Below are 26438 nucleotides of genomic sequence, written 5' to 3'. Positions count from 1 at the left end.
AAACGGGCCCTAATGTTTTAAGTTGAGATGTGATATCCAATACACTTGTTACAATTGGTATAGTTTAGACTAGTGATGATAATCCCCCCTCACGGTCTTCTCCTGGACGCGCGTGACAAATATACCCATGGACTCTGCCATCAATATGACGCAATTCCAGTGGCATTGCACTGAAACCTCAGCCCAAAACCAAGTTATCATATATATTACAGGCTAGTTGCTTTCGTTAAGCTTTATAATATAAATTATCATCTTACGTTTATAAGCGCAAGTTAAAAACCAGCTTTTTTATTTACCGGAAAAAAAAAAAGAAAAAAAAAACCAGCTCTAGCTAGAAACGATATTTCCTTCAACAAAGCATACTTGTAAGTTTCAAAGAGAATCAACAAGTAACAAAATCATAGTAGATACAGACAACCTCACTACAAGAACCAAAATTCGTGAATTATCTGAAGAACACGTAATTATATTTATTGGTAAATATTTCTACAATAAAGAAGAAGGATCCAAGGGATGCAACAAAGAATTTTCTACAGTGTAGAAACCAGGGAATAAAAAAAGAATGGAACTAAGCCTGATGTGTTGGGATTTCTACACTACCCTCAGTATCTTTATGAATCAAAAAACAATTTCCACATGAGTTTTGACTTAGTGGGGCAAGTGAATGGTTTAGCATCTACAATTACATTAACAAAGCCTAAATTGTTAGGTCTAACGTGCTATACTTTGAATTATAAGGCATACTAAGGGATGATGTCGGTCTGACTTAACAGTATGCAGACTATCACTGGAGATCTAATCCTTTATAAGCTAATTCAATGCATGGCATTGGATCTGAAATCCTCGTCTACAGGCAAATTCAGATCAGGAAGCACGAATTTAGATTCTTGGTTATCAATCTCTTGTGCTTTGGGAGAAGCATTTGCTGCATAAACAAGTGAATTGTCATCAAGAACCTTATGTGTAACAGTTTTTGGGGAGATTGGAGTAGATGGGTGACACCCTGCATCCACAAACTGAGATGGGCCATAGACAGCTTTCCCAGACAGCTCAGAGGTTGTAGCTGTTTTAGAGTTCTGTAGTGACTCCATATCGAGCTGTTACAAAAGATTAAGGCATATTAGTTTCTAGTGCACCATATCTAGTTTTTATGCATATATTTATTCATCATTCAATTTAGAGTAGAGATCTCGAATATGGAATGCAACAGTGAGTCAGAGACTACTGCTTCATATATTAGGCATGCCAACTAGGCAGAAACAGAAGGTTCTAAAAACGGTAGAAGAGAACGGTAAGGTCACCTTCATTCTCTTTAAGCTTTCATTTGTGGCTCTACGTTTCTCGATAGTCAGACGCAGGGATGCCAGTTCCTGTTCAGAAATTCAAGCAATATTAATAAACCATATAAAAAACATATCTCCAAGTTGAAGGGTCGAGATATGTGTGAAGCAAAAATAAGCTATCTAACAATATATGTACAAATCATACATTTTCCAAACTTCTCCTTTCTTTCAACAATAAATTTTCCTCCTCTTTTAGTTCAGCTGAAGTCTGCAAACACAATACGCATTAAGATATGTTAACAAGGTACACACTTACACAGATAAGGAGAAAAAACAATTATTCCTTTACGAATAAATGTGACGACATTTCCAAATTTGTTTGCTGATAATATTAAAACTGCCACATGAACTTTTAAGTTAACAGCTGCATTGAAAACTAGTTAATATTACAACTATACAAGCTAAACTAAAAAACATAAAATCAGTACACACAGATCTTTTTCCGAAACATTTAAAATACCAACCCATTGAGTCATCATCTTTAGTGTAGGGGTAGATGTAAACACTGACAAAATTGTTTTCTAAGCAAAAGTACAAAAACTAGAAGCTACATACTGGCTATCCAATCCTTAGTTGTTGGCTCAATCACAGTTTAATCCCAATCATTTGCACTTTGCTTTCGACATACTCAATGTAACCTAGTTCATTAGTCTATTCAACTAATAGCAATTCCCCAACTAGGTTAAGGTCACATTAAGTTCTTCCTTCACCTCCAACCTCAACTATAGGTCCTCTTTCTCTCTTCACACACACGCATCCTCGTTTATCTTCTGCTATATAAGAATATATTGTCATGGGAGAAATACTTGAATAGATCCTGTCTACATGAGGAGACTATATCAATCAATAATTGTCAACTACTCCTATCAGAAATAGGATTGACTACGGATTCGAGCAAATCAAATTATCACGTGGCACAGAGATTTATATGATTATTTAATATAAAGTGATACTGTGTTCATGATTAAGTCTGCCCAACTTGCCAAAACAGGGACTACCCAAGTATTTCTCCTGTCATAGGCAACCTATCATCCTATCCTTAATTCATATTCACACCTTTCTTGCATAACATACGAATATACATTCTTCTTTATTGTCTCAACAAATACCACGATATACACCCATCACAATTCACATAATTAGGTGTCCCTGAAAAAGTTAGATGTATGAAACACTCCGACTATACAGTCAAAAGTTTATACTTTACCTTTTTCCTTCTTGACTTTTTGGTAGTGGCTGTTTCACTTGGATTAGCAACCTGCAAAATACCAAATAAAGGGGAATTTAGGGTCTTGAGACATTTTATGATACAAAAACAAATTCTCGAAAAATATGGAGTGAAATAACATGATAATAAGATAACTTCAAAGGCAAAGAACACACGAAAGAGGTGGGAAAATACTTAGGCTAGAGACAAATCAAACTATACCACTGCTTTGACATCGGAAGATCAGCGACGAAAATCGATAATTGCCCATTCAATTAAGCTTTTTTTTTTTTTTCCTTTTTCTTTTTAAAAAGAAAATAATTTTAGGTAGGACCAGGAAAGACTAAAAATTGTAGGAATAACTTTGACAATACTTTCTATGCGGCCAAAAATCTAGAAGGTAGACTAAGGGCCTGGAGCATCCTGATAAGGAAGATAGGATAGGATAACTTATCGTATCCTACTCTTATCTCTTATCTCTTGTTTGGTGGTTTAATAGGATATAATTAGCTTATCCTATTGTCTCATTTTATCCTATCCAATGCATGATTTCTTATCCTATGGGGGGAGCTGGGTTAGGATTCAATAGGATAAGATATCAATATTAAATACCCAATAAATTCTCACCTACCCAATATATTCTCACACTACCCAGTATATTTGTATTTATTGCATTATATTTTCTTCTTCTTTTTTCCTTTCTCCCTCTACATAATCTTATCATATTGCTAATCAGGTGCTCATCAAACACAGGATATGATATAGGCTTATCAGCCCTGTATCATATCCTATCCTTATCAGCTCCATATTATATCATATTCTTATCCTATCATGTCCACCAAACGAGCCCTAAGGTCCTCAACTACACTGAACCATTATGGAATTGTCATTTATACCCTTACACTGCTGTGATAGGGAAACAGAGGCACGATTCCTTGGGAGGAATGAAGAAAGGATGGTGATATTAATTATTAATGGTCAGCATGAAAAACAAATCGCTCTCTTCACAATCAGTCCATCCAAAAATAAATGGGTAATGGTAAACGCTTTGCATGCATACACACGAAAACTCCTACTCCAATCAAGTAAAATGTGTGTTTGAAAATGAAAGCAATGGGTAGCGATTAATAAGCACCAATACCAATAACTAACAAGCCAGCTTGAGTAGCTTAGGTAGCTAAGCTTCATCCCATTGGTTTGGTGACAACGTGGTCCCCATATTCGTTTCGGAGATACCAAAATGGTGGCATTTAACACAGCACAAGCAGAAGAAGCACCCTCTTTTATTTCCAACTTCCTTATCCTGTCTCGGAGGTTGTTTGCTTCCACTTGCTCCGCATTTTCCTTTTTTTTCTATTTATTTATACCAAAAAAATAAAATAAAAATTGAAGACACGTTACTACAAAATGTATACAATTACCCATTTTATTTACCTTCCAAATAACGGGGTGTAAATCGTCTCGTGTTAAAATTTCGTATAAATATAATTTTGTAAAAATTTTGTTTATCTCTCTTCATATATATTAAATAAGTAAAATTTAATTATTATTAATAAGAAAAAAAATTGATAAAAAAATAAAATAAATCGCATTCCTACTACTTTTGACTTTTGCCATGCACTATTTTTTAATTTGACAATTGAGTACAGAGGGTTGCGTTCAAGCTGTGATGCAGATAACAGACACTTGTCTTCTTTTTTTCTTTTCCTTTTTGGATAAAAGACATTTGTCTTCTTTAACTTGCATGTGAAAACGACGACGCAGCCCCGGGAAATAGAATGGGATTTAATTATTAATTAATAATCATTAATCATCGCAAATGAAAGGAAAGAAAAATAAAATAAAATAATAAGATGAGCGCATGCGCCCTCAGGAAAAGCAACAATGGGGAGACGACACCATATGAGTTTCCCCCCACCCAAACTTTACACAGAATTGCAATTGAAAACACCAAAAAAGCGCATAATCACTACCAAACAATACTTAGTCGGAAAAACTATTTGCCACAAAATCACGCCACCAACAAATAAATAAATAAAAATAAGAGTATTTGTGGCACCCTTACGATATTACCCAATTACCCCTCACAGCGAATCTATCGCATCGCAGCACCGTACTTACCAATCACAAAAAATTAAAAATTAAAAATTAAAAAAAAAAACAAAAAATCAGCTGCAACTTCCTCCCGAAATGAGCGGAACACAGCCAGATAGAGAGACGAAAATGCCCTCCGAATGAAGGGTGTTTAGGTCATTTGAGAGCGTGACGGTGACGCGAAGATGAGGCGAAAAGTGGCAAGGAAAAAACGTGACAGGAGTCATTCAAGCCTCTGACTCCATGCGTTGAATCAAAAGTCACTCCTTTTCCCTGAATTTATAACTAAAATAAATAATGACAAAGTCTCCTATTCAAGTTGAACTTTTATAGCAAAACAATATCGATGACACGGCGGCTCCGGTAACCGGAGAGGGGTAGAATTGTAAATCTGGTGGAGGAAAATAAAGGCAGCTCATTCAGTTTCATCAGAATTTAAGTAAATGGCATTTTCGTAAATTCCATATTCAAAAAAGAAACTGTCACACTCTCATAACAAACACAAACAGAGTTTCGTGCTCGCCGTTCAACTTATACACGACGATAACCGAATGCGTCATACCTTCCCTTACCGAAAACTCAAACGCAAGAGAAAGAGAAGAGGCATTAGAGAGAGAGAGAGATCGAACCTTGGATCTTGAAGTTTCGGGCAGTTTGGTTGGGCGGGTGAAGTCGTCGTAGGCATCGACGGCGCCGGCGCTTGGTGAGGTGGCAGCGGTCCAGGAGAGAGGAGTGGTGGGGCTGGCCCTGGTGGAGTCGGGTTTGTTGTGTTTGGAGCGGGGCTGACGTACGGTCCAGTGGAGGTGAAGATAGGGCGGTGGGTTGAGGCGGAGGAGGAGGTCGACGACGACGGAATCGTCGGCCATGGCCACCTTGACCCAGTCATCGTCGCACATCTGGAACAAGAAGAGGTGTATGAAGGGTGGGGAATGTTAAGTAGATAATAATAATGAATAAAAAATAATGAATATGAAGAGGAAGGAGTGGATGGAAGGTTGGTTTATACTTTTATTTATATGATGTGCCTGCCTCTGCTGCTTATGACTTATTAAAGAGAGATAAAAGAAATGATGTTTTTGTTGAAAATTAAAACCCAAACCCCTGTTTGTAATGTTATGGGGTGGATCATTGGCTCTTTGACACGTTCGGAGGGTTTGTACTTTGTACCCCTTTAATTTTTTCAATTTGTATTTAGTTGACGATATTTATCATGCTATTTATCAATTGAAATCGTTAAGTGACGCGGGCACCTAGTGGTACTAAGCGATCCTCTCCACCTAATAGAAGAAAAAAGGTGATACTTTAAGACAAAATAATCATACAAGGAAGTGTAAAAGCTAGCTCAAGGGGTGAGAGTGTCTAAAGTCTTGTAAAGGTCATATTAGTTGTCCATCTAATCAACGTGAGACTATATATCTCAACACGCCCCCTCACGCAAGAGCCCTTTAGGCTAGAAGCGTGGAAATTGCACAGGCACATTTTTGGTTTACCTTTTTGTGTTTTTTTATTATTATTTTAATTCCACTTTTTTAAAGCTGGGGACGGTGAGGCTCTGATACCATGTTAAGAACCTTGGGATACACCACCCCAAAAGCTAGCTCAAGGGGTGAGAGTGTCCAAAGCCTTATAAAGGCCATATTAGTTGTCCATCTAATCAACGTGAGACTATATATCTCAACAGGAAGGATAAAATGATAAAAAAATAATTTTTTTTCAAATTGAGTAAATGATGCAACGAGGAGTCTTCAGTACTCACGTAGTACGAAAGATATTTCCCTCTCACGTCACTCATAATTTTTTTTCCCAATTGAGTGATGCTTCCTTCCGTCACTCATGAGATTGTGCCAAATCGTTAGTCTCGTTATTGTAAAACATTTAAAAGTTATAATCTTTGACTCGAGTATTCAAATCAGATTTTTTTTTTGATTTCATATAACTTTTCGAGATCTACACGATCACACCTCATTTGATATATTTTATCTTTCACAAACATAGTTCGAATTTGTAAAAAAGTAAAATTATTGTTGCAAATTTGAACTATGTTAATGGAAGATAAAATATGTTAAATGATGTGTCATTGCATAGATCTTGAAAAATTATGTTAAATAAAAAAATCATTTGATTTGGATACTCGAGTCAAAAGTTATGATATTTCGAAGTTTTGCGGTAACAAGACTAATGAGATTGTGTCGCACAATCTTGTGAATTTCGAAGGAGAGGGGACGTCACTCAATTAAAAAAATATATGTGACTGAGGCAATGAGAGGGTCGCAACACTATCCTAGCATCACGAAATGATCCCATTGATAAATAAAGAAAATTAAATATCAAATTGGTATATTAAAATTTTGAGTAAATATTCTTTTTGGTCCTCGACAAATTTCACGATATTCCTAACAAATAAAAAAGCCCATCGTGGTCCCTAAAAAATTCAAAATGGACCCATTTTAGTCTTTTTGAGAACTAATATGGATCTTTTTTGAATTTGTGAGGGACCACGATTTTAACTAAATAAGTTCATTTTGAATTTCTTAAGAACCATGATGAACTTTTTTTTTTGCTAGAGACTAAAACGAACATGATAAAATTTGTTGAGGATCAAAAATGATATTTACTCTATAACCTTAAAAAAAACGTCAATGGGTCAAAGAGCCGTGGATCATTCCCCATGGTCCCACTTTCTTGCACGTGTCTAACCATAACTGGTTTTTCTATTCTCATTTTTTCTATTCCCATTTTCCACGGGCATGGGAGTGTGGGACTGGCGCCCAAATTAATGAAATTATCACAACAAAAAACATTGCTTCTTTAAATAACATATACGCAATTACGCATATCACGGCATCAGTAATTTGGTACCATTTTGTTTTGATATTTTCATTGAATTTTTTCTTTTCTTTTTGGGACCTGTCCAGTCAGGTGATAACATGATATTGGAAAAGATCAAAACTCAGGACATATAGGATAAATTTATCTTATATTAAAGGGATTATTATTTTTCAAATTGCAAAAGATAAATTTATCTTTTTTATATATAAAAATGTGTGAAATTTATGTAGACACACTTGAGGATAGAAGAGAAAAAGAAAAAGTATGAAATTCATACACTTTTATATAAGTGTAGAAAATAAATTACAATATGAGAAATATTAAACTCTTATATTAATTACAATAAATAAATAATTTTTTTTTTAAGTTTTTGAGTGACACTCTTAAAAAGTTATCATAAAAAAATTTTCATACTGTAGAAGAATAGTTCTTTCCCATCGTACATATAATTATGGGTGTGACCCATATATTTATAAAAAAAAATTGAGCTATACTAAAATAGAAAATAGATAGGTGTGTAAGAAAGAAAGATACTATCCAATATCATAAGATAGTCTTTTTCCAAAAACTAATGAAATAGGTTGGGTAGGATCCCTAAATCTTGTTAAATTTGCCACCAACTGAAAGAAACTTATTGGAAAATCCATTAAAAAAAGGGAGACAACTCTCGGCCTTTTTTATGTTCTCTGTTCGTAATAGCTAAGTCATGACTCACTACAGAAAAAAAATTTATTAGTGTCGCAAATTTCGACACTACATATGAAATTTCGTCACAAATTTCTGAGTCGCAAATTTATTTGTGACGAAATTTGATTATTTGTGTCAAAAATTGTCATTTGTGACAAATTTTTTTATCACAAATAAACTTTTTTCTTGGAGTGACTCGTGAGTGTTAAGAATGGGTACAGTTAAAATTCATAGCAGAACATAATTTACAGTGTTTGTTTAAACTTTCAAGTCAGCAAGCATCTAATATGAGATATACTTATTAAAATCACCATCCATTAAATGTGGAAAACAAAACTGACGATATAAAATTATCATTCAGAAAGTCATCTTAGCTTTAAGAAAAATATATAGTAACTATAAGACAAGACAACATCTATGTATATATCATTTAAAAGAAGGACTTAAATTTCGTGATTATTTGGACATATGCACCTAAAACCAAAGAAGAACTCAGTTTCTAAAGGGAGGTGGCAACAACACAAGTGGTGATGGCTCTGGAAATGGAAGAAAGCTACTTGGTGCTGGCGGGTCTTGTGGATTACTTGGGAGTTCAGGAACCATTGGTGGCGTGAACAGAAATGGCTCTTCAGGTGGTAGAAGCGGAAGCTGAGGCGGAGGGAAAAACATCGGGACAAGTGGCGGTGCTGGTGGTGGAAGAGTGATGATGTCTGGTGTCTGTGGCCATGGAAACATCGGTGTTTGTGGTATATCTGGTTCTGGAGGAGAAAGGACCTCTGGAATTGGTGGTGGAATTATCAAAGGTGGTGGAATAACTGTAGGAGAAGGTGGAGGTGGCGATGGAACTATTGGAGGGGGTGGTGGAGGGGAAGGTGGAGGTGGCGATGGAACTAATGGCGGAGTTGGTGGTGGAGAAGGTGGAGGTGGCGACGGAACTAATGGTGGTGGACTTGGTAGTAGTGGTGGAGGGAGAATTAATGGTGGTGGAGAGTATTGTGTTGGTGTTTGATCAAATGGGTTGTTTGGTGAAGGAGAGGTAGGGAAAGGCCATTGGCCACAGGTTCCAAATAAATATAGGTAAAATGGGTCGCATGAAGATCCTCTTTTCCTTCTTCCTCCACTCCCTCTGCCTCTGCTTCTGCTTCTTCTAGGTCTTCTCAATTCTTCTTCTTTGCCTTGTTGTCTGTGTTGGTGATGAGAAGGTGTTCTTGTTTCTGCAAGAGACTGTGAGAGCAAAAGAAGTGTTAGCAGAGTTATGAGTACTATGTTCTCTTTCATTTCTTCACTGCATGCTTCTCATGTGGTCATTCTCTCTTTCTCGGCTTTAATTAACAATATTGTCCAACTACAAAGTGTCTCCATATATATATATATATGACACTTTAAGGATTTCATGTTTTCACACCATCTACTATTTTAGTCTCTACTAAATCTATTTATAAAACTATTTATGAATCTTCATCATTATCACGTAGAAGACTTAAAAGCAGTGTGTTGCATTTAAAGACGCTAGCTGTAATTACAGAGAGATAAGATCATGAGCATGGGCGGCAAGAATTACACCTTTCAATAGATGAGGATTGGGATGTGGCATCAACCATGCTCTCTCAGAACGACACACAATAACCATTATCAAAACTTGAAGTGGTTGACTGCTTCTCAGCAGAATAGCTAGGTGGTGAATTAATTGAAGCAAGGGCTACCTGGTTTTACGTGCCAATTTGATAAAGTTGAGTCTTAACCACTTCTCGAGGCTTCAAAAAATGCAATTGTAAACTTGTATAGAATATTGGATGCAACTAAGGCTGCTAAACTAATCAAGATCTTTTTTGTCTCGACTCGTGAATGTTTATATTTAGGGCTTGGTTGGTGTAAATGATAGGATAAGGGTAGGATATGATATAGGGCTGATAAGCCTATATCATGTCCTGTATTTAATGAACACCTGATTAACAATATGATAAAATTGTGTAGAAAGGAGAAAGGAGAAAGAAAAAACAAAATATAATACAATAAATATAAATATATTGGGTAGCGTGAGAATATGTTGAGTATGAATATTGGTATCCTATCCTGTTGAATCATAACCAAGCTATGTATTGGATAGGATAAAATGAGACAATAGGATAGGCTAATAATATCCTATTAAGTATTAACTCACCAAACAAGAGATAAAAGTAGGATATGATAAGTTATTCTATACTATCTTTTTTATCAGGTGCTCCAAACAACCCTTATGTGTCTAAAATTGATTGATAGGCTTGAATTTTTATAAAAGCCTGTTTAATAAAAAAGCCTCTAACTCTAATTCAAAAGTCTGGCCTAGAGCATCTCAGGCTGGTTTAGTATACTAATTTATTTTTTTATTTCATATATTTTTATACTACTTATAATAGTCTGCTCTCTCTTCACCTTATTTTATTAGTTAAACAGATATTTGAATAATTTTGTTCTATATTATGCTATTTGGATATACATTGAATTTATGAATTTTTGTGAAATTATCAGTGTTGTTGATCGTATATTCTGTTTGGATAATTTTTTTTTTAACATGCTAATAGGCTAAATAAAGCTCTTATTTTTTATAAATAAGGCAGGCCACTGGCCAATGATTATATTTATAACAGGTAACAGACTAAGCTAAACTGACACATTTAAACACAGATTTAATCTTTTAAGACTAAAATTCAACTCGGTTCAGTTCGGCCTGTTAACACCTCTAGATGTGACCGACTAATGGGGGAGTGCACACATCCGCTCACATGGCTTTTGGAAAAAGAAAAAAAATAGAAAAAAATATAATTTAAATATTATAATTATTTATTATTGATAATACATAATTATAATAACATTTTCGCCTCTATCATACCAAAAGTTTTTTCCAGCAACTGCATAAATTGCTGACTCAATGCAATTTTTTTTGCCCAATAATTGCATGGATTGAATTGAGTACCTATTCACTGGGAGTTGGGTGCAATGAACAAATATTGGATTCAATGGGCCTACCAACATGTGCTGTCTCTACCAACACAAGCCCAATTCTTAATTATCCCGCGTACAAGCCGAAATAATCCTACACTTCCATATGTGAAACCTAGTGTACCGGACTATGTAAATGAACAAATGAACGCACGTTATCATTAAATCACCGAAAAAATGTGACATTAAAGAGGGTGGGACAATATATGGAAATAGATATTACTCATATTACGTATTTTTTTTTTTATAAACATATTACGTAAAATTATTTGATAATCGAATACCCACCAAAAAAAAAAAATCATTACGAATCAAATAATTATTGAGTTGTATATATATATATATATATATGAGCTTATCGTTTCTCAAGTTGCTTGAGATAACTTTATCTCCGACTACTAAATCATAACCGTATAAAGATGGATCAATAGTGATAAAAGAAGAGAGAGAAAAAGAGAATCATAACCATTCAAAGGTGAATCAATTAATATAAAGAAATAAATAAAACGACGTAGTTTTGAGGTGGCCAAAAATAAACTTATTTCAAGCTGCTTGAGAAATATTTTTTCTTATATATATCTATATTGGTAAATATAAAAATATATTTTTCATTAATATTCAATCACGAGTTTCACGGATAAATCTTTGGTACAACTGTTGTACCCAAGTGGGTACAATTTTTTTTCTACTTTTAGAAAAAAATTTAACACTTTTCAAATTTTTTCAAATTTATTTTTTCCGCCATATTGCACTTTTTTCCAAAAGTGGAAAAAAGTTGTACCCACTTAGATATAACAGTGATACCAAAAATTTATCCGAGTTTAACATATCGAAAAGGAATTTGGTATCTAGTTGCTTCGGTTAAGAAAATAAAAAATATTAAATGAAATATAAAACATTTATTATATTGAGAATTAAAAATTATTTAATACTTTCCCGTTTTAAGTAATTAAAATATATAATAGAACGATCAAATTGCATATTTAGAAAATCTCAGAGGATTGTGTTGCACTTTTTAAAATTCAAGGATTTATCTATGACCCAAATTTCAAGAGAATAAGTTGAATTTTCCACTTGAAAACTCCTACATTATATGCATTGACAACATATTAAATTAGTTTGACTATATAATCACTGCCTACAGAGCAAGAGTTTAGATTTGACACATTACCAATATTTTTTTCTCCACGATTGATATATCATTAAAATAGATGCATTTCTTAAAAAATAATTAAGATTATCAAAGATATTTAGTGATGTGACAATCATTTGCACACTTAACATATGTTAATAAATCAGAAAATGATAATACAAGAATCTCCAAAGTAACAGTGAATAAATTTAAACTCTTCAACATAATTAAATTAGATGAGAGATATTCTTACTATCAAAATTTTTTACTATCAACTTACTACCTATCTAATCACTACTGGATTAGTATTTTCTCTCTCTTCATAAACTTTTTAGCATTCTCTCTCTTAAATTTAATGATGATTAGATTGGTAGTAAGTTGATAGTGAAAAATTTTAATAGTAAGAATATTCTCCCTCGTTAAATTATATTAAGTAAATCATATTGAGTGGTTATTTATTTTTTATCTGTCAATGTCTTCATAAATTCATCCATATTTTAGAATTTCCTAAACAGTCATATTTCACGGGTGAACAGTTAACGGGATATTTAAGGCAGTAGCAAAAGTTGACTACGAATAAATTAAATATAATAAAGATCAACATAAGCATGTACCCACCAGAAAAACACAAGCATACGTACAAAAGGCACAAAATGAATCTCAAATTGCCAATTTGGTTATTGTGTGTCTAAGTTTTTGTTTTTATTATTATTTTTCTATTTTTAATTTGCTCTCCCTTTTCATTTGATGGTTTACATATAAAAGAGTTCACGTGACAACTGTGATCTTGTCACACGTCCCGCAAATTTCACCCCACCGTATCATCCTTGTTCCCAGACAAAAGACATTATACACCAATATGAATTACATGACTATAGTTATGGCTATCTTTCTAATTTTATTTCCTTTCCATTCTTTATTTCTTTGTTTGTTTTCCCTTTTTTTTTTCTTTTTTTCTTTCTTTTTTGGAAGTTCTCTTTTGTTTTCCATTTCCCTTTCCTTCATCGGTGGGTTGGGTTGTTTTTTTTGAAAATTACAAGTGACATTTCGACAATCTAATGTTAGCTAACGCTGTCCGGGTCACCCAGATGCAGTACATGCCCACTTTTTTTAATGTTGTTATCCTCATAATTGATCAATCGTGCTAACAATTATTTTCTGAGTACGGTTTCGAGTTTCAACTATTAAATAATAATAATAATAGAAATAATAAACGTTCCACTCTCTTTCAAATTGAATAATCCATCTGCATATATGAATTAAAATTATAAAAATATTATGATTTTCGTCTTAAAACGATATCGTATTGAGTTTATTGCAGATAACTTATCTGTAGCAACTGCAGAAAAGCAAACCCTAATCAGAAAAATATTTCTGCAGTTAGTGCAGATAAATTATTTGCATTTACTTTTTAAAAACGACGTCGTTTTTAAATTAAAAAATTATAATTATAAAGACTATAATAATTCTGAAATAAATTAAAATTACAAAAAATACCATAATTTCTGTTTCAAAATGACGTTGTATTAGACTTACTGGAAATAACTTATATGCAGTAATTCCAGAAAAAAATACATATTAATTAAGTGAACACTGAAAATATGAAGATATCCAATCACTCATTAAGGCGTCATTAATAAAGGCCACTCTAATTACATAAAGGGAAATCATTATCTCCATCTACATGAGATAAGAATTTTTTTCTACACAAATTTGTTTTCCGTGCCAATTAATTTTTCTTTTCTTTTTTAATTTAAAATGTGGGACCCACATTTAATTTATCTCTACTTTTTTTCTCTCCTACTATCCTACAACCTAAGAAAATATGCACCCTTACATAAATTCACAAACAAAGGGACCGTGAATGAGTTAGAAGACAAGTCTATTATTTGAGAAAAAAGAAGAGGTAAATGGCTAAAGAAAAAGCTTGGAGCTTTAGGCCTTTTATGTTTCAAAGGTGAGCAAAGGCAAAGGGGCAAAGCACCTTAACATTAATGTTTTTGGGTTAGCATGAATGATGGTGATGACCCACATGAACATGAACATGGAGATGGAGGGCAGTGAGGTCCCCCCAAGTATCTGTCTCCACTATCCACATCTCACAAACCTTGTGTGTCCCAATAACTTTTGAACTCTCTCACCTTTGGATAACTGCCACGTGATTTCATGTTACATATTCTCTCTCTCTTGTATGCTCATAAACCTACTCATCATCGTTCATCAATTATCAAATCAAATGGATTAAAAAGTGCTTTCTCGGTTTCCTTGAAAGAACCTTTGTCGATTTATGTAGAAGGGATTACTGCCAAAAATCGTTTCAAAATTGAACAAGGAAAGAAAGAAGCTTCTCTTGACAAGTTATTCCACTCACTCACTCACTCTGTTTCATTCTCCTTGAATAAGGACACCCGAAATGAATCTTCTTGTTCTGTTCCTGTTGCCCATTTGGTTTCTAAGCATTTCTCTTTCATCAGCAATTCTTCACACTGCATCCCCCATTTCTGTTTCTCAATATTCTGCAAATGCACAAGCTGAATCTCCAGGTACTCTAAAAACATGTACTCAATTGATTTTTTTTTTTTTTTTTACCTTAAGTCTAATTTCTGATCGCTCCATGTTTGATAGTGCGTTTTTATGAGTTAGCATTTGCTCAAACACTAAAAAGTTGTGAACTTGAATCCCCAAACAACGAAAACTCACTGTTTGTACTTTTTTTTTGTTATCTCTCATCACGAGTTTCTCCTTGAATTATGACGGGAGTGACCATTTTCTTGACATCTACAGCTTTGGTTTCTGAAAAATTCAATCTTGCAATTAAAGGATAGTAAAATTTTGCATTGTTTGATGTTCGAGTCACTGAAAAATCATAAACCCTTCATTGCTAGTCATAAATTCTGATGAAACAAGATTGTTTCCTCAGATTTGTTTACTTAATCGACATTAACATGTTACTACTTCTAACCTGAGAGATCTCCCTTCCTACTTGTTCATATTAGATTTAATTTCATAAGTTGTAATCCCCCCATCAGCATTTTATTTGATGTGAATTCCTTTTATAAATTCAGTATATGCTGCTTAATGAGTTGCAGTATTGTCTTATGTTGAAACAGGAATGCAGGTTGTTAGAATAGTTCACCACCAGAACTTGAATAAGAGAATTCTGGTAGCACTGATTGTTTGTTCTTCTTTTCTTGGTGGAACCTTCCTATTCTTATCATATGTCTGGTTCTGTCGACATAAAAACTTATGGAGCTCAAGTAGTAAAAGCCAAGGAATCATGGGTGTGACAATTTTCTTTAGTGAAATATTTATTTGGGTCTTCTATTTGTTTTTGTACAGAGTAATGCATGCACAGAAAGTTCCTTCTCCATCTCTCATTCATTTATTTATTCAACTTGCAGAGGTTGCAAAAGGGGAAGCCTTAAGTTCTGTTAATGCTAAACTTAACTACTCAAAGATGGCAGATAAGAACAGTTCAGTTGCTATTTTCGACTTTCAGTTGTTAGAGTCTGCAACGAACAACTTTTGCAAAAGTAATATTATGGGAGAGACTGGTTCTAGAATTGTTTACAGAGCTCGTTTTGATGAACATTTTGAGGTAGCTGTGAAGAAAGCAGATAGTGATGCTGATAGAGAATTTGAGGTGACGGTCCTTTAGATTTAGATTTGAGTGTGTATTTCCTGGGATCCCATATTTCCCTTTACTGAATTTGCCTTTAATTACTGTATTGAATTTCAGAATGAGGTGAGTTGGTTGAGCAAGATACGGCATCAGAATATCATAAAACTTCTGGGTTATTGTATTCATGGTGAATCGAGGTTTCTTGTTTATGAATTGATGGAGAATGGATCCCTGGAAACTCAATTGCATGGTACATTTTTTTTCATTAATTTTGACTCGGAAAAGTGAGAAAAATATCGTATATTTGGAACTTAAGGATCATATGTTGTTCATTTGTATTAAAATTTTGTAGGGCCTAATATCAGATCATCTTTAAGTTGGTATCTCCGTTTAAGAATTGCAGTTGATGTTGCCAGGTGAGTTTAGGATGCATTTTGTGCTAAAAACTAATTTAGTAGCCCTTGTCTTATCTATGATGATGGATACATATTTCGTTTGCCAGAGCATTAGAATATCTCCACGAGCACTGCAATCCTCCTGTGGTTCATAGAGACCTAAAATCTTCTAATGTTCTTCTGGATTCTAACTTTAATGCCAAGGTTAGATCGTACATGACCTATTAATGTTACATGTTGTCAATTAGTTACTTAAACTTAACCCCTTCACTGAGTTTTGTGATTCAGCTATCAGATTTTGGACTTGCTATATCTTCTGGGGTGCAACACAAGAACATGAAGATGTCGGGAACTTTGGGATATGTGGCACCTGAGTACATATCACATGGTATCCAAGAATACTTATTATTCTAAAAAGACAAAAAAACATAGTACTTGTTAGTTGTTACACTGTTTGGTCATTTCTTGCTCCTTTGAAACATATTCCGTGTACCCTTCAACCTTCTGTTGAGGTACTTCACTGCTCCTCCGGTTTGATTACTTCACTTTTCGTTTGAAAATATTTTCTTCCTAAGTTTCTATATCAATCTTTTCCTGTATCTATCAAGTTACATTTCTATATTAATTAAGTTCTTAAATTTAGATTGTCCTAAATGCTGATTGGTGAATAGGATTATATTTATTTGGGGAGGAATCTCTTTTTTTCCCCCTTGTGGAAATTGAGAAAGAAAAAGGATGTATTCCATTTTCTTATTAATTTTTAGTAAATTATAATTTTACTGTATTATAAAGGAAGATAGTCCAACTAAAAGGGGTAGAGGAGGAAGGGAGACCTAAGAAAACTTTAGGAGAAACCATTAAAAAAAGACTTTGTAGATCCTAATAATGTCAATTGATTCATGTTGCTGACTGCACCAAGTAGGATAAATTAAGTTTCTATATCAATCTAACTGAGTAGAATCAATGGAACTTAGATCTTTTTTTTTCCCCCTTCAAAACAAAATATAACAATAGTAAGCTTTTCAGGTAAACTAACTGATAAGAGCGATGTCTATGCTTTTGGGGTTGTGCTTCTAGAACTTCTAACCGGAAGAAAACCCATGGAGAACATGTCCTCAAACCAATATCAATCCCTCGTTTCATGGGTATGTTTGCTTTCATAGCTTCATTAAAGCTTGTTGTTAATGGAGAAATCCGAGTGGGTTAAAACTTTCAACTTGCAGGCCATGCCTCAGCTAACTGACAGAACGAAGCTTCCAAGTATTCTGGATCCTTTTATCAGAAACACAATGGATTTGAAGCATTTATATCAGGTTCATTGAATAGAAGCACTGTAAGCACTTGTTTTCATGCTTAGTGATAAATACTACATCCTAAGTTCATGTTAAAATTCAACAGGTTGCTGCTGTGGCTGTACTTTGTGTGCAACCAGAACCAAGTTATAGGCCACTAATAACAGATGTCCTGCATTCCCTCATCCCTTTGGTACCAGTTGAGCTTGGAGGGTCACTCAGAGCTACAGAACCAGTTCGCTCAGAGAACTTAAACTGATTTCAGAAAATTGTGTTTTCATATTATTGCAAAGAGGAATATATAATTGTTGTCATCCTTTTCCAGATGGTCTTTCTTTTGTGCCTTATATGTAACTTGCATGATTATGATTAGGTTATTGTTTGTTTTAATTGTAAATAATGATAATGTTGTCATCTTTACAAGCTATGAGGACACACTGAGGTTGGATTGGTGGCTGTCTAGCTGAAAGATGCTTTTGTCAGTTTGCCATATATATACAAATCATTAATTTATATATAAAAAAAAACTAACTATATATATATATATACTTCTAATGAACCATGACTTCTGTTATGTGTTCTTTCCTGACATTTAAATGAGAAAAATCATGTTCAAGCTTATCTTATACTTTATTTGTGGTGGTTCGAAGTTTACAGGTACATTATCATATAATTGGATATCATATGGCCCAACAGAAGTTGAAAATCTCGATATTGTTGTGACTAACTAGCAATCACAATCTTTTTCTTAATGCTGATTTGTGACCATAAGAGGACATATAACTGATATAACCAAAAAAATTATCTATTACTTACGTCCTTTGATTACCCTGAGTTTATGACTGAAAATGAAAAAAAAAAAGGTGACGAAAGTAGCATAGTAATTATTCAATCATAAACAAAACCAAATGAGCTAAATTAATTTTAAAATTTCCTAAAAAATTGAGCATTGTTCTCGATCTATCCCATGTGGGATTTTAGCCTCAACCATTGAAAGACCCAAAAGGTTCAAAAACTATTTATTAATAAGGAAGGAAACGCGACTATCTCACGTATCTTGACAATTCTGCAACCATTTGACACACGAGATCGGCTACTACGACATCAGTTGCTCACAACATCAGCTACAACATTAGTTGCTCAGAGCACCACTACTCCCATGAGAACCAATGGCTTGAGGACACGCACCTCGCTACATCTATAAGCATCTCGCCCAATGAGTAGTCTGTGAAGATTATCACTCTCTGTCAATAAAAATGAACACCGTCATATTAAGACGGCACAAGGACATTCATATGCTATAAATGAAGAGGCATTAAGCCCAAACATGATCATTTTCACATCAATACTTGAACATTTATTAACTTGAACATTTATTAACTTGAGTGTGAGAGTATCTTGTAAGTATTCCTACAAGTCTCTCCAAGCTACTCCAAAACATCAATTTCAGCCCAAGCATCTCAGCAAAACATCCCGCGAACCAAGCAGACATCCCACAAGCAAAATATGGCACAATCCACTAGCAAGCTCAACTGTGTATGATTCAATCCAATAGTTATTGGATTTATAAGCATGTTATCGATTAAAAAGAATCTATATGCGAGTTATAAATTTTGTGGTTGTCATTAGGAGAGATGTAATTGATCACCAATCACACAAACTGTCTGTCTCAACATTTTTCTCATGGAAATTGCTTCTGCTCTATTTCTGTGTTTTGATTAGACAGGAGTTAGAATTGCCGACTTGGGTATTAAAAAGGCAGCCAATTTGACATTTTGACTAACAACAATCTACTAAGGACAGGGCATGTAAATTTGTTTTCAAGTCAAACTTAAGGAAAACAACAAAAATGGGCTAGAAAACAGAAATATTATATATGTATTCCTCAACTTTGTTTTTTTTATGTATCTGCAGAATTTCTCGAAACTCACAATTTTGAACGCTGACTACCATAAATAAACCCCGGATGTTTTATCATTGGTTTGGTTCAACTTACACGGGGGAATGCATCCTTTTCAGGTTGAAAATCCCTTTCCCATCTAATACGTACACACTGAAGATGGAAAATTCCTCCGACCATCTTCGTAAGAATCTAAATAAAATTAGTCACTTCCCAACAAACAAAATTGTTTACTTAGCTGAAGTAAGCAATTTTGTTGCATATTAGGATGGCAGTTACAAAAGTATGTATTTCATGACCATTTCAGACAATCTCTGTCCAATGTACACTTCAGCCAAAACAGTACCACAGATATCCTAATTAGATCCATTTTAAGTCGTATAAAGTAAGTAACTTTTCAATTATTTGTAAGGGTAAGGTTGCTTAGAAAGATTATCCTCACCCTACATTTGTTAGTTGAATTTAATTGGAGTGATTTTTAAGAGAACAAATTGGAGCAATGGTAAAGTTGTTCTTTTATGACTAAAAGGTAATGAGTTCGAATACAGGACACATGCAAGGATAAGTTGCGTACAAAAATTATCTTCACCCTACACTAACTACTCGAGTTTAACGGGAAGTGATTTTTTAATTGAATTTAACAAAGAGGATGAACCGGAACAGTGATAAAACTATTTCTTTTTGATTGAAAGGTCTCTGTAAAGGTAAGACTAGATCATTTACTTGGGGTATGAAAATTCCTAGTTTCATGGCGAAAAAATTGTAGATTATGAAATGTCTTTTCAGTAGGAGACAAATGGATTGTCGAGAATGAAAACAAGGAAAATAAATGCATAATACAAATTCAATCTAGCATGCCTCGATGGGAAACAATAGTAACGATAGAATCAATGAATGAGATCATTATCATTTAAGACAAAGATTACACATTCGATGATGACAAGGTAAACAGCGCGTCTTGTGTTTTATTATATACTCTTTGAATCTTCCCAATGAGTTTACCACAGTTTGTTCCCATTTCTATCTCCCCCACCCTGCCCTGTGCATCCAAGATACAGAGAAACCATGTCATTTTCAAGCTGGATTTGTACTAATAATTCAAAGAACATTCTTCTCCGGATTGTCCATCCTGGTGGTCACGTTGAGCTCCATGACAGACCTGTGACTGCAGCCGAGATTATGTGCCGCAACCCAAAATGCTGTGTCGCGTATCCACATGTATTCCAGCAACCATGGGCAATTGTTGAACCAGACACAGTGCTCATGCTTGGACAAAAGTTTTATGTAGTACCAATGGGAACAATAAGAAAGCTTCAAAGGCTTTCTCCAAGGCATTCTCCTTCTCCTGCTCGCGAAATTACAATGAGTTCTTCAGTTGATGGAATTAGAAACTTACAATCCGGCAAAGCTGAGGAAGATGATGGTATGATCTCCACTTGTTTTCTCTTCAGGAATAAAAGCATTACAAAGCAATCTAATAACTACAAGCAACATTCAAATAATAAGAGCAAGAAATCAGAAACCAGATCGGATGTAAGATATTTGAGTCTAAATGTTAGTGATAAGAACGCTGGTTTATCATATGATGATTGCTTTGGGAGCCTGCTTAATGGAGTTCTGACTAAAGCAAATGTTACTGATATGACAAGAGAAACAAGAACATCTTCAAGCAACACTGACCTTAGTTATAGCAATACACCAACCAGGAAGAGGATACAAGATATGACCGGAAATGGGTTAAGAGGCCCTTTTAAGAAAATGTGGTCTTTTGAACATTGGCAACCAAGTCTAGAGAGCATTATTGAGGAATGAAATATATTTGGTTGCAGTGGAATCTTTGGCTGTTGATTGTTGAGATATATAGTCCCACGTTAGTTGTATGTGCAACTAATATGGAGTTTATATAAAGCCTTGGGCACTCCCACCCTTTGAGCTAACTTTTGGGGTGGTGTATCCCAAGGTTCTTTACATGGTATCAGAGCCTCGCCGCCCCCACTTTCTCTTGTGGCGTTTCTTAGCACAGGTAGTAGGCTGGGCCTATTACATTGTCCACTCTTCAAGCCCAATGAGCTCTTGTGTGAGGGGGCGTGTTGAGATATATAGTCACACATTGGTTGTATGTGCAACTAATATGGAGTTTATATAAGGCCTTGGGCACTCTCACCCTTTGAGCTAGCTTTTGGGGTGGTGTATCTCAAGATTCTTTACATTGATGATATCGAATAAATAATTTTTTTATTGGTTCTTCATAACACAACCTAAATACTTTAAATACCACAATGCTCCCTCGGCTGCATGGTCAGCTGCTGTTTTCTTTTTTCGTTGAGGGGCACCATAGCACTCTATAATGTTTCTTGATGCTTCTTCTAGCTCAATAATAACCTTGAAGGTGAACCTGTGAAAAAACATCAAGAAAACAAAAAGTTAATTTTATGATCAGAATTCCTTTAATTTCATTCTAAGTGACAAACAGAGGCAGCAAAATAGATTAAAAATATCATGCATTTACAATCACAAAGGCCACTTGTTTTGAGTTTATTCAAATCTTGCATGTTGCCTTGTTAAGCAATTGAACAACTTTCATGGCAAAGAAAGATTGGATCGATACAAATTTTGCAATAGCTGCTGGGAAACACAGCATGCATAGTAAATATCAGCTGGATACCAGCATGCAATGCCAAAAAATCTTGCAAGCAAGAATGAACAGAAATAAATCTGCACGGCATTACATCTTGACTTGAAATGTACAACTGAGAAATCAGCATAGAAAATGACAATTATTTATATACCCCGTATTGTATAATGGGATAGTAGTTCTAGATTACGTAACAGAGAAAAGTTACTTTCCTTTTAATAGAACCTGCTGGGGCATACCAAAATTAAATTTTCACCGTTAGTGTATTTGATTTGGGATAAAGGTGTCGTTGATGTTGATGTTGTAGTGTATTTGATTTATAAAAGGGAGTGAACCGGAGCACTGGTAAAACTATTCCTTCATGACTGAAAGGTCACGAGTTCGAATACAGGAAATAGCCTCTTTGCAATTATACAAGGGTAAGGCTGTGTACAAGGATTTCCTCCACCAAACACTCACTAGTTCGGTTTAACGGGGAGTGGTTTTTTTTAGTGTATTTGATTTATATGAATTTTGATTTATCTGACCTTGCAGCTGCCAACACACAAAATGTGGCCTATGTTACATAGACTTCCAGGAATTTTCATCATTATAAGCAAACAATTTGTCAGTTGTTCATAATTGGAAGCACTCATTTGTGTACAAGTACTATTTAAACACCACAACATATAATTATTCTGTAGGAGCGCATGTACTTATCAAATATAACGTAGCCAGTATACATACATTCTTTGATGACTTGGGCCTTCCTCTTTGTAACATTCAAATATTGGGGGCTTCCAATGGTTTGCAGCACAAGTCTCGTACAAATTTGACCTAGCAGATCCTTTCTTCATACCTAAAATCAAAGGAGTAACATTTTTAATAGAAAAAATAACTTTTTAAGAAGTAGAACTAAGGGGGAAGATATGTCTTCCACCAAAAGAGAATAAATTAAGTCCAAAACAAAAAAAAGTTTATGATGAATTAAATTCATCCAAAGGTTCTCCAAGTAAAACTTGAACACCTAGCATATTCAAACGACAATGGTGAAAATACAATCAAAATTTATAGAAAAATAAATATATTAATATTATGGATACAATTTTATTTACATTTAGAGAAATGGAAAAATCTTTTTATTTTAAAAAACTGATATTTGAAAATTGAAATATAATTTGATTATATTCAGGAAAAGGATGAATATTTAATCTCATTGCACCATTATACGATGGAGAATTCAAAACCACATCATTTTAGAAAAGAAAAATAAATGTTGCTGGGTTAGTTAATTTTAATTTTTTATGAGAATTTTGCAAATATAATTTATATTTTTGAAGAATTCATTTGATTAGTTTTCACTAAATTTTATTATTATCTTTTATCATTTATTTTATGATTTTCAAATTTTAGTATAAGATCAACAAAAAAAAAACCTCTTAACTTTTTTATTTAGTACAAACTTGTACCAGGATTAACAAACCAAAATAAAAGTCGAAGAATTAAAATGAAATAAAATAAAATGAAATAGTTGTCGTAGTTATCTCCCTTTTTAATACTATATTATCAATTTATCATCATCAATGTTTCTACTCCTCAAAAAAAAAAAAAAAAAAAAAAAAAAAAAAAAAAAAAAAGAAGAAGAAGAAAGAGAGAAAAAGAAAAGAAAAGAAAAAGGGAATGAACCTTTACCGTCAAAAGCCAATCAAAGGTAAACATAGAGCATGATGATTTGCCTTCACGTGTCTTTGAGCAAATGTTGTACAGGATTAAAAGTTCCAAGTATTTTAACTCAAAAGAAACAAATTCAAATGGCTTTGTATTCAAAAAAGACTGAACCATTTCATTCTACCAAATGCTCATAATATATATTGTTAGCTAATCCATCCTTAATCATCAGGCAAATTGGGGAATGGAGAATAAATTCCCACATGAAGTAGTGCTTACCTAATCCCTCCTGAACACAATATACGAGTCATCCCTCTGCCCATACAAGGCAAACAGCACATGCCCAACCTTTCTAATGAGTCCAGCATTTTAGTTCAAATACAAATCCCTATATACATCTTATTGGCACTGCAGACTCAACACTAGGCCAATATAATGACTCAATCCTCACACCCAGTGAAATTTACTTTCAAGCCCAAAAATTAATTCTTTTTTTTTTTTTTAATGTGGATATTTACTGAACAAACATGTCTCCTTTTTTTTTTTTTTTTTTTTGCTGCAAAAATTTTATGCTAGGAACCATATATGATATATGCAATATTGGAAAACTTATAATCATAGTCCAATCCTGCACATTTAATTATGGCATTTAGGAAGTAAATGTAGTTATATGGTCCCTAACAGCGATAAACGTGCTACATTAGTCATTTAGGGGGTATTTGGTACATTGATTTTTTTTTTTGGATTCCTGTAAAACTGGTATTAGGAATTCTATTTTCTCACATTTGGTATAAGGTTTTGAAAATCTTTCTAGGAATCTGATTTTTAACCAACCATAAATTATTTTAAATTTATATAATAAACATAATATATATAATAATAATCTGGATACCCCCAAAAATAAAAATAAAAAAATCGATCTAATTACACTTCACGCTCCAAATTTTTGATGATTCAATCAATCCGGGGTGAAAGGGAGGATATGGGATTCTGATTTGTGAACAAATTATATAGTAAAATGACACCGAACAATACCTTCGAAAATTTTTTTTTTTGGATTCCTAGAAAACTGGTATTAGGAGTTCTATTTTCTCATGTTTGGTATAAGGTTTTTGAAAATCTTTCTAGAAATTTCTCTGGAATTTTGATTTGTGAACAAATTATATAGTAAAATGACACCCAACAATACCTTGGAATCCCGGACATGGAGAAAATTTGACATTCACAATAATATTTAACAATTAATCAAATATAAAATCAATAAACTTGAACCAATATTCTTAATAATACTTTTGTCTACCAAACAATTTTTTGGTCACGTTACTCAAAATTCACTCCTCCTCGTATATTCTTAGTAATAATGATTTCGGGCAATCTTTTTTTTTTCTCCTTTATCAAATGCACCCATAAGCCCCCTCAATATGCCAAGGTCATACCTTTTGAACCTTGTGAATGAGGAAAATATAAAGTACTCACAAGAAGTTTGATTCATATGTAAATAAGGAAAATGACTCGGATCACATTCATTTTCCAAAATAGGAGGGGTGTCTAGATGTGTACCAAAGGAAAATAAAAGGAAACAGAAATCTTAGACTAAACGAAAATGTTCCGTACCTTCATGTGCAGAGTCTGTGTGAGTCGGAGAGGTTTTGTTCCCACAGATCTCATTGGTTTTGTTAGATGAAGTTGAAGATTCGTCCTCAACGACAAAGCTTCCCGAAGTGGGATTTTTAACGATGCCTTCATCAGAATCAACCACCTTCATTCCTTGATTGGGGCTCGGCTTTAAGAATTTAGCAGCAGCTCTTTTCCTATAATTGTTCCACTTACCCTGCAAATTAAGGAGGATTCCGACCCATTAAAAAGAAGCGAAATTTGCACATACCCAATTGTGAAAAAAATGGAAATTTATTACCTTGGATGAGAAGTTCATGACTCGAAATGGATCGATTGGAGGAAGCTGTTTGAGATTAACAACTTCTTTTGTTGGGTGGGAGCTTTTGTTGTCCATATTTGTTTGTCTTGTCAGATGCAATAAACAGAGTACAGAGGAAGAGGACTCGTGTTTGTATTGGCCCTGACACCAAATACCAAGTGTTGAGGGATCGAAAACCAAAACAAACGAGTGAACCTACGAGAAGCACGAGTATGTTCTAAGCCTATGGACTATCTATATTTAGCAATTAATTAACGAGAAGACTCTGTTATTTTAAAGAATGTAAAATTGTGTTATTTTAAGATAAAAAAAGAGATAGATAAAGAAGGAGACAGAGTTGACAAAAAAATATAAAGATGTGGATCCCACCTCTTTGTGAGAGTGAAAGAATATAAGTTGTGTCATTTAAAAAGATAAATATTTTTCCCTTAATTAATATAATGCAGATTTAAAATTGTAACAAACAATATAGGCTAATAGATTGTTTGTATCTTTCTGTTCGGTTTGTTAGCTCGAGTTGTTAGCAATAGTTTAAATTTGTATTTAGTTTTAGAAGTAGTTCAGATTTTCTAGCTTATCTAGCCTTTGGTTGTTAAGCGTTACAGCTTTAGGTTTGTTGTTTTTGATGTATTTAAAGCCTTGTACATGATGAATACAAACAAGGAAAACAGCAACTTGATATACGATATGCTTCAGCTTTATTCCGCGTAAAGTTCTAATATGGTATCAGAAGGAACGAT

General features: G+C 34.0%; 3 protein-coding genes across 8 annotated transcripts; 1 reads left to right on the top strand and 2 right to left on the bottom strand.

Moving 5' to 3' along the window:
• Positions 1–451: 451 nt before the first annotated feature.
• LOC133286009 (uncharacterized) lies at positions 452–5540 on the bottom strand. Its single transcript, XM_061483344.1, has 5 exons — positions 5274–5540; positions 2551–2601; positions 1489–1551; positions 1302–1370; positions 452–1097 (listed from the first exon to the last, which is right to left on the bottom strand). The coding sequence occupies exons 1-5, from the start codon at positions 5538–5540 to the stop codon at positions 816–818; spliced, it is 732 nt and encodes a 243-aa protein (XP_061339328.1). The 3' UTR covers positions 452–815.
• An 8978-nt stretch (positions 5541–14518) lies between these two features.
• LOC133285950 (probable receptor-like protein kinase At1g80640) lies at positions 14519–17949 on the top strand. Its single transcript, XM_061483275.1, has 10 exons — positions 14519–14814; positions 15382–15552; positions 15673–15914; positions 16011–16143; positions 16246–16309; positions 16396–16492; positions 16577–16676; positions 17315–17433; positions 17512–17601; positions 17687–17949. Exons 1-10 carry the CDS (start codon positions 14685–14687, stop codon positions 17837–17839), a joined length of 1299 nt encoding a protein of 432 aa, XP_061339259.1. The 5' UTR covers positions 14519–14684; the 3' UTR covers positions 17840–17949.
• A 2313-nt stretch (positions 17950–20262) lies between these two features.
• Positions 20263–25910, bottom strand: LOC133285959 (ribonuclease 3-like protein 1). Of its 6 annotated transcripts, none has more exons than XM_061483287.1 (5): positions 25678–25910; positions 25377–25593; positions 22842–22953; positions 21756–21875; positions 20263–20825 (listed from the first exon to the last, which is right to left on the bottom strand). In XM_061483287.1, the coding sequence occupies exons 1-5, from the start codon at positions 25771–25773 to the stop codon at positions 20579–20581; spliced, it is 792 nt and encodes a 263-aa protein (XP_061339271.1). In that variant the 5' UTR covers positions 25774–25910; the 3' UTR covers positions 20263–20578. The 6 variants fall into 6 exon arrangements, 4 of the variants coding, with proteins under 4 accessions (XP_061339271.1, XP_061339276.1, XP_061339289.1 ...); XM_061483292.1 differs by having other exon boundaries at positions 20644–20825; positions 21739–21875; XR_009748071.1 differs by having other exon boundaries at positions 20685–20961; positions 21161–21875.
• Positions 25911–26438: the final 528 nt, after the last annotated feature.

The sequence above is a fragment of the Gastrolobium bilobum genome, unplaced genomic scaffold (genome assembly GCF_033153095.1).
Source record: "Gastrolobium bilobum isolate Gb01-03AN ecotype WA unplaced genomic scaffold, APGP_CSIRO_Gbil_v1 utg38290, whole genome shotgun sequence".
Classification (NCBI taxonomy): Eukaryota; Viridiplantae; Streptophyta; class Magnoliopsida; order Fabales; family Fabaceae; genus Gastrolobium; species Gastrolobium bilobum.
This window is presented reverse-complemented; position numbering and strand designations above follow the sequence as displayed.

Bases quoted from the DNA above. Each gene is read 5' to 3' on its own strand.
- LOC133286009 (XM_061483344.1), bottom strand. From the start codon at position 5,540: ATGTGCGACGATGACTGGGTCAAGGTGGCCATGGCCGACGATTCCGTC. The intron at 1,552-2,550 runs GTAAAGTATAAA...TTGTGTTTGCAG, and splicing joins AAAAGTCAAGAAGGAAAAAG to ACTTCAGCTGAACTAAAAGA. The intron at 1,098-1,301 runs GTGACCTTACCG...CTTTTGTAACAG, and splicing joins AAAGCTTAAAGAGAATGAAG to CTCGATATGGAGTCACTACA.
- LOC133285950 (XM_061483275.1), top strand. From the start codon at position 14,685: ATGAATCTTCTTGTTCTGTTCCTGTTGCCCATTTGGTTTCTAAGCATT. The intron at 15,553-15,672 runs GTGTGACAATTT...TTCAACTTGCAG, and splicing joins TAAAAGCCAAGGAATCATGG to AGGTTGCAAAAGGGGAAGCC. The intron at 15,915-16,010 runs GTGACGGTCCTT...ATTGAATTTCAG, and splicing joins ATGCTGATAGAGAATTTGAG to AATGAGGTGAGTTGGTTGAG.
- LOC133285959 (XM_061483287.1), bottom strand. From the start codon at position 25,773: ATGGACAACAAAAGCTCCCACCCAACAAAAGAAGTTGTTAATCTCAAA. The intron at 22,954-25,376 runs GTACGGAACATT...CTTTGATTTTAG, and splicing joins CACAGACTCTGCACATGAAG to GTATGAAGAAAGGATCTGCT. The intron at 21,876-22,841 runs GTATGTATACTG...GTTTTTTCACAG, and splicing joins GGCCCAAGTCATCAAAGAAT to GTTCACCTTCAAGGTTATTA.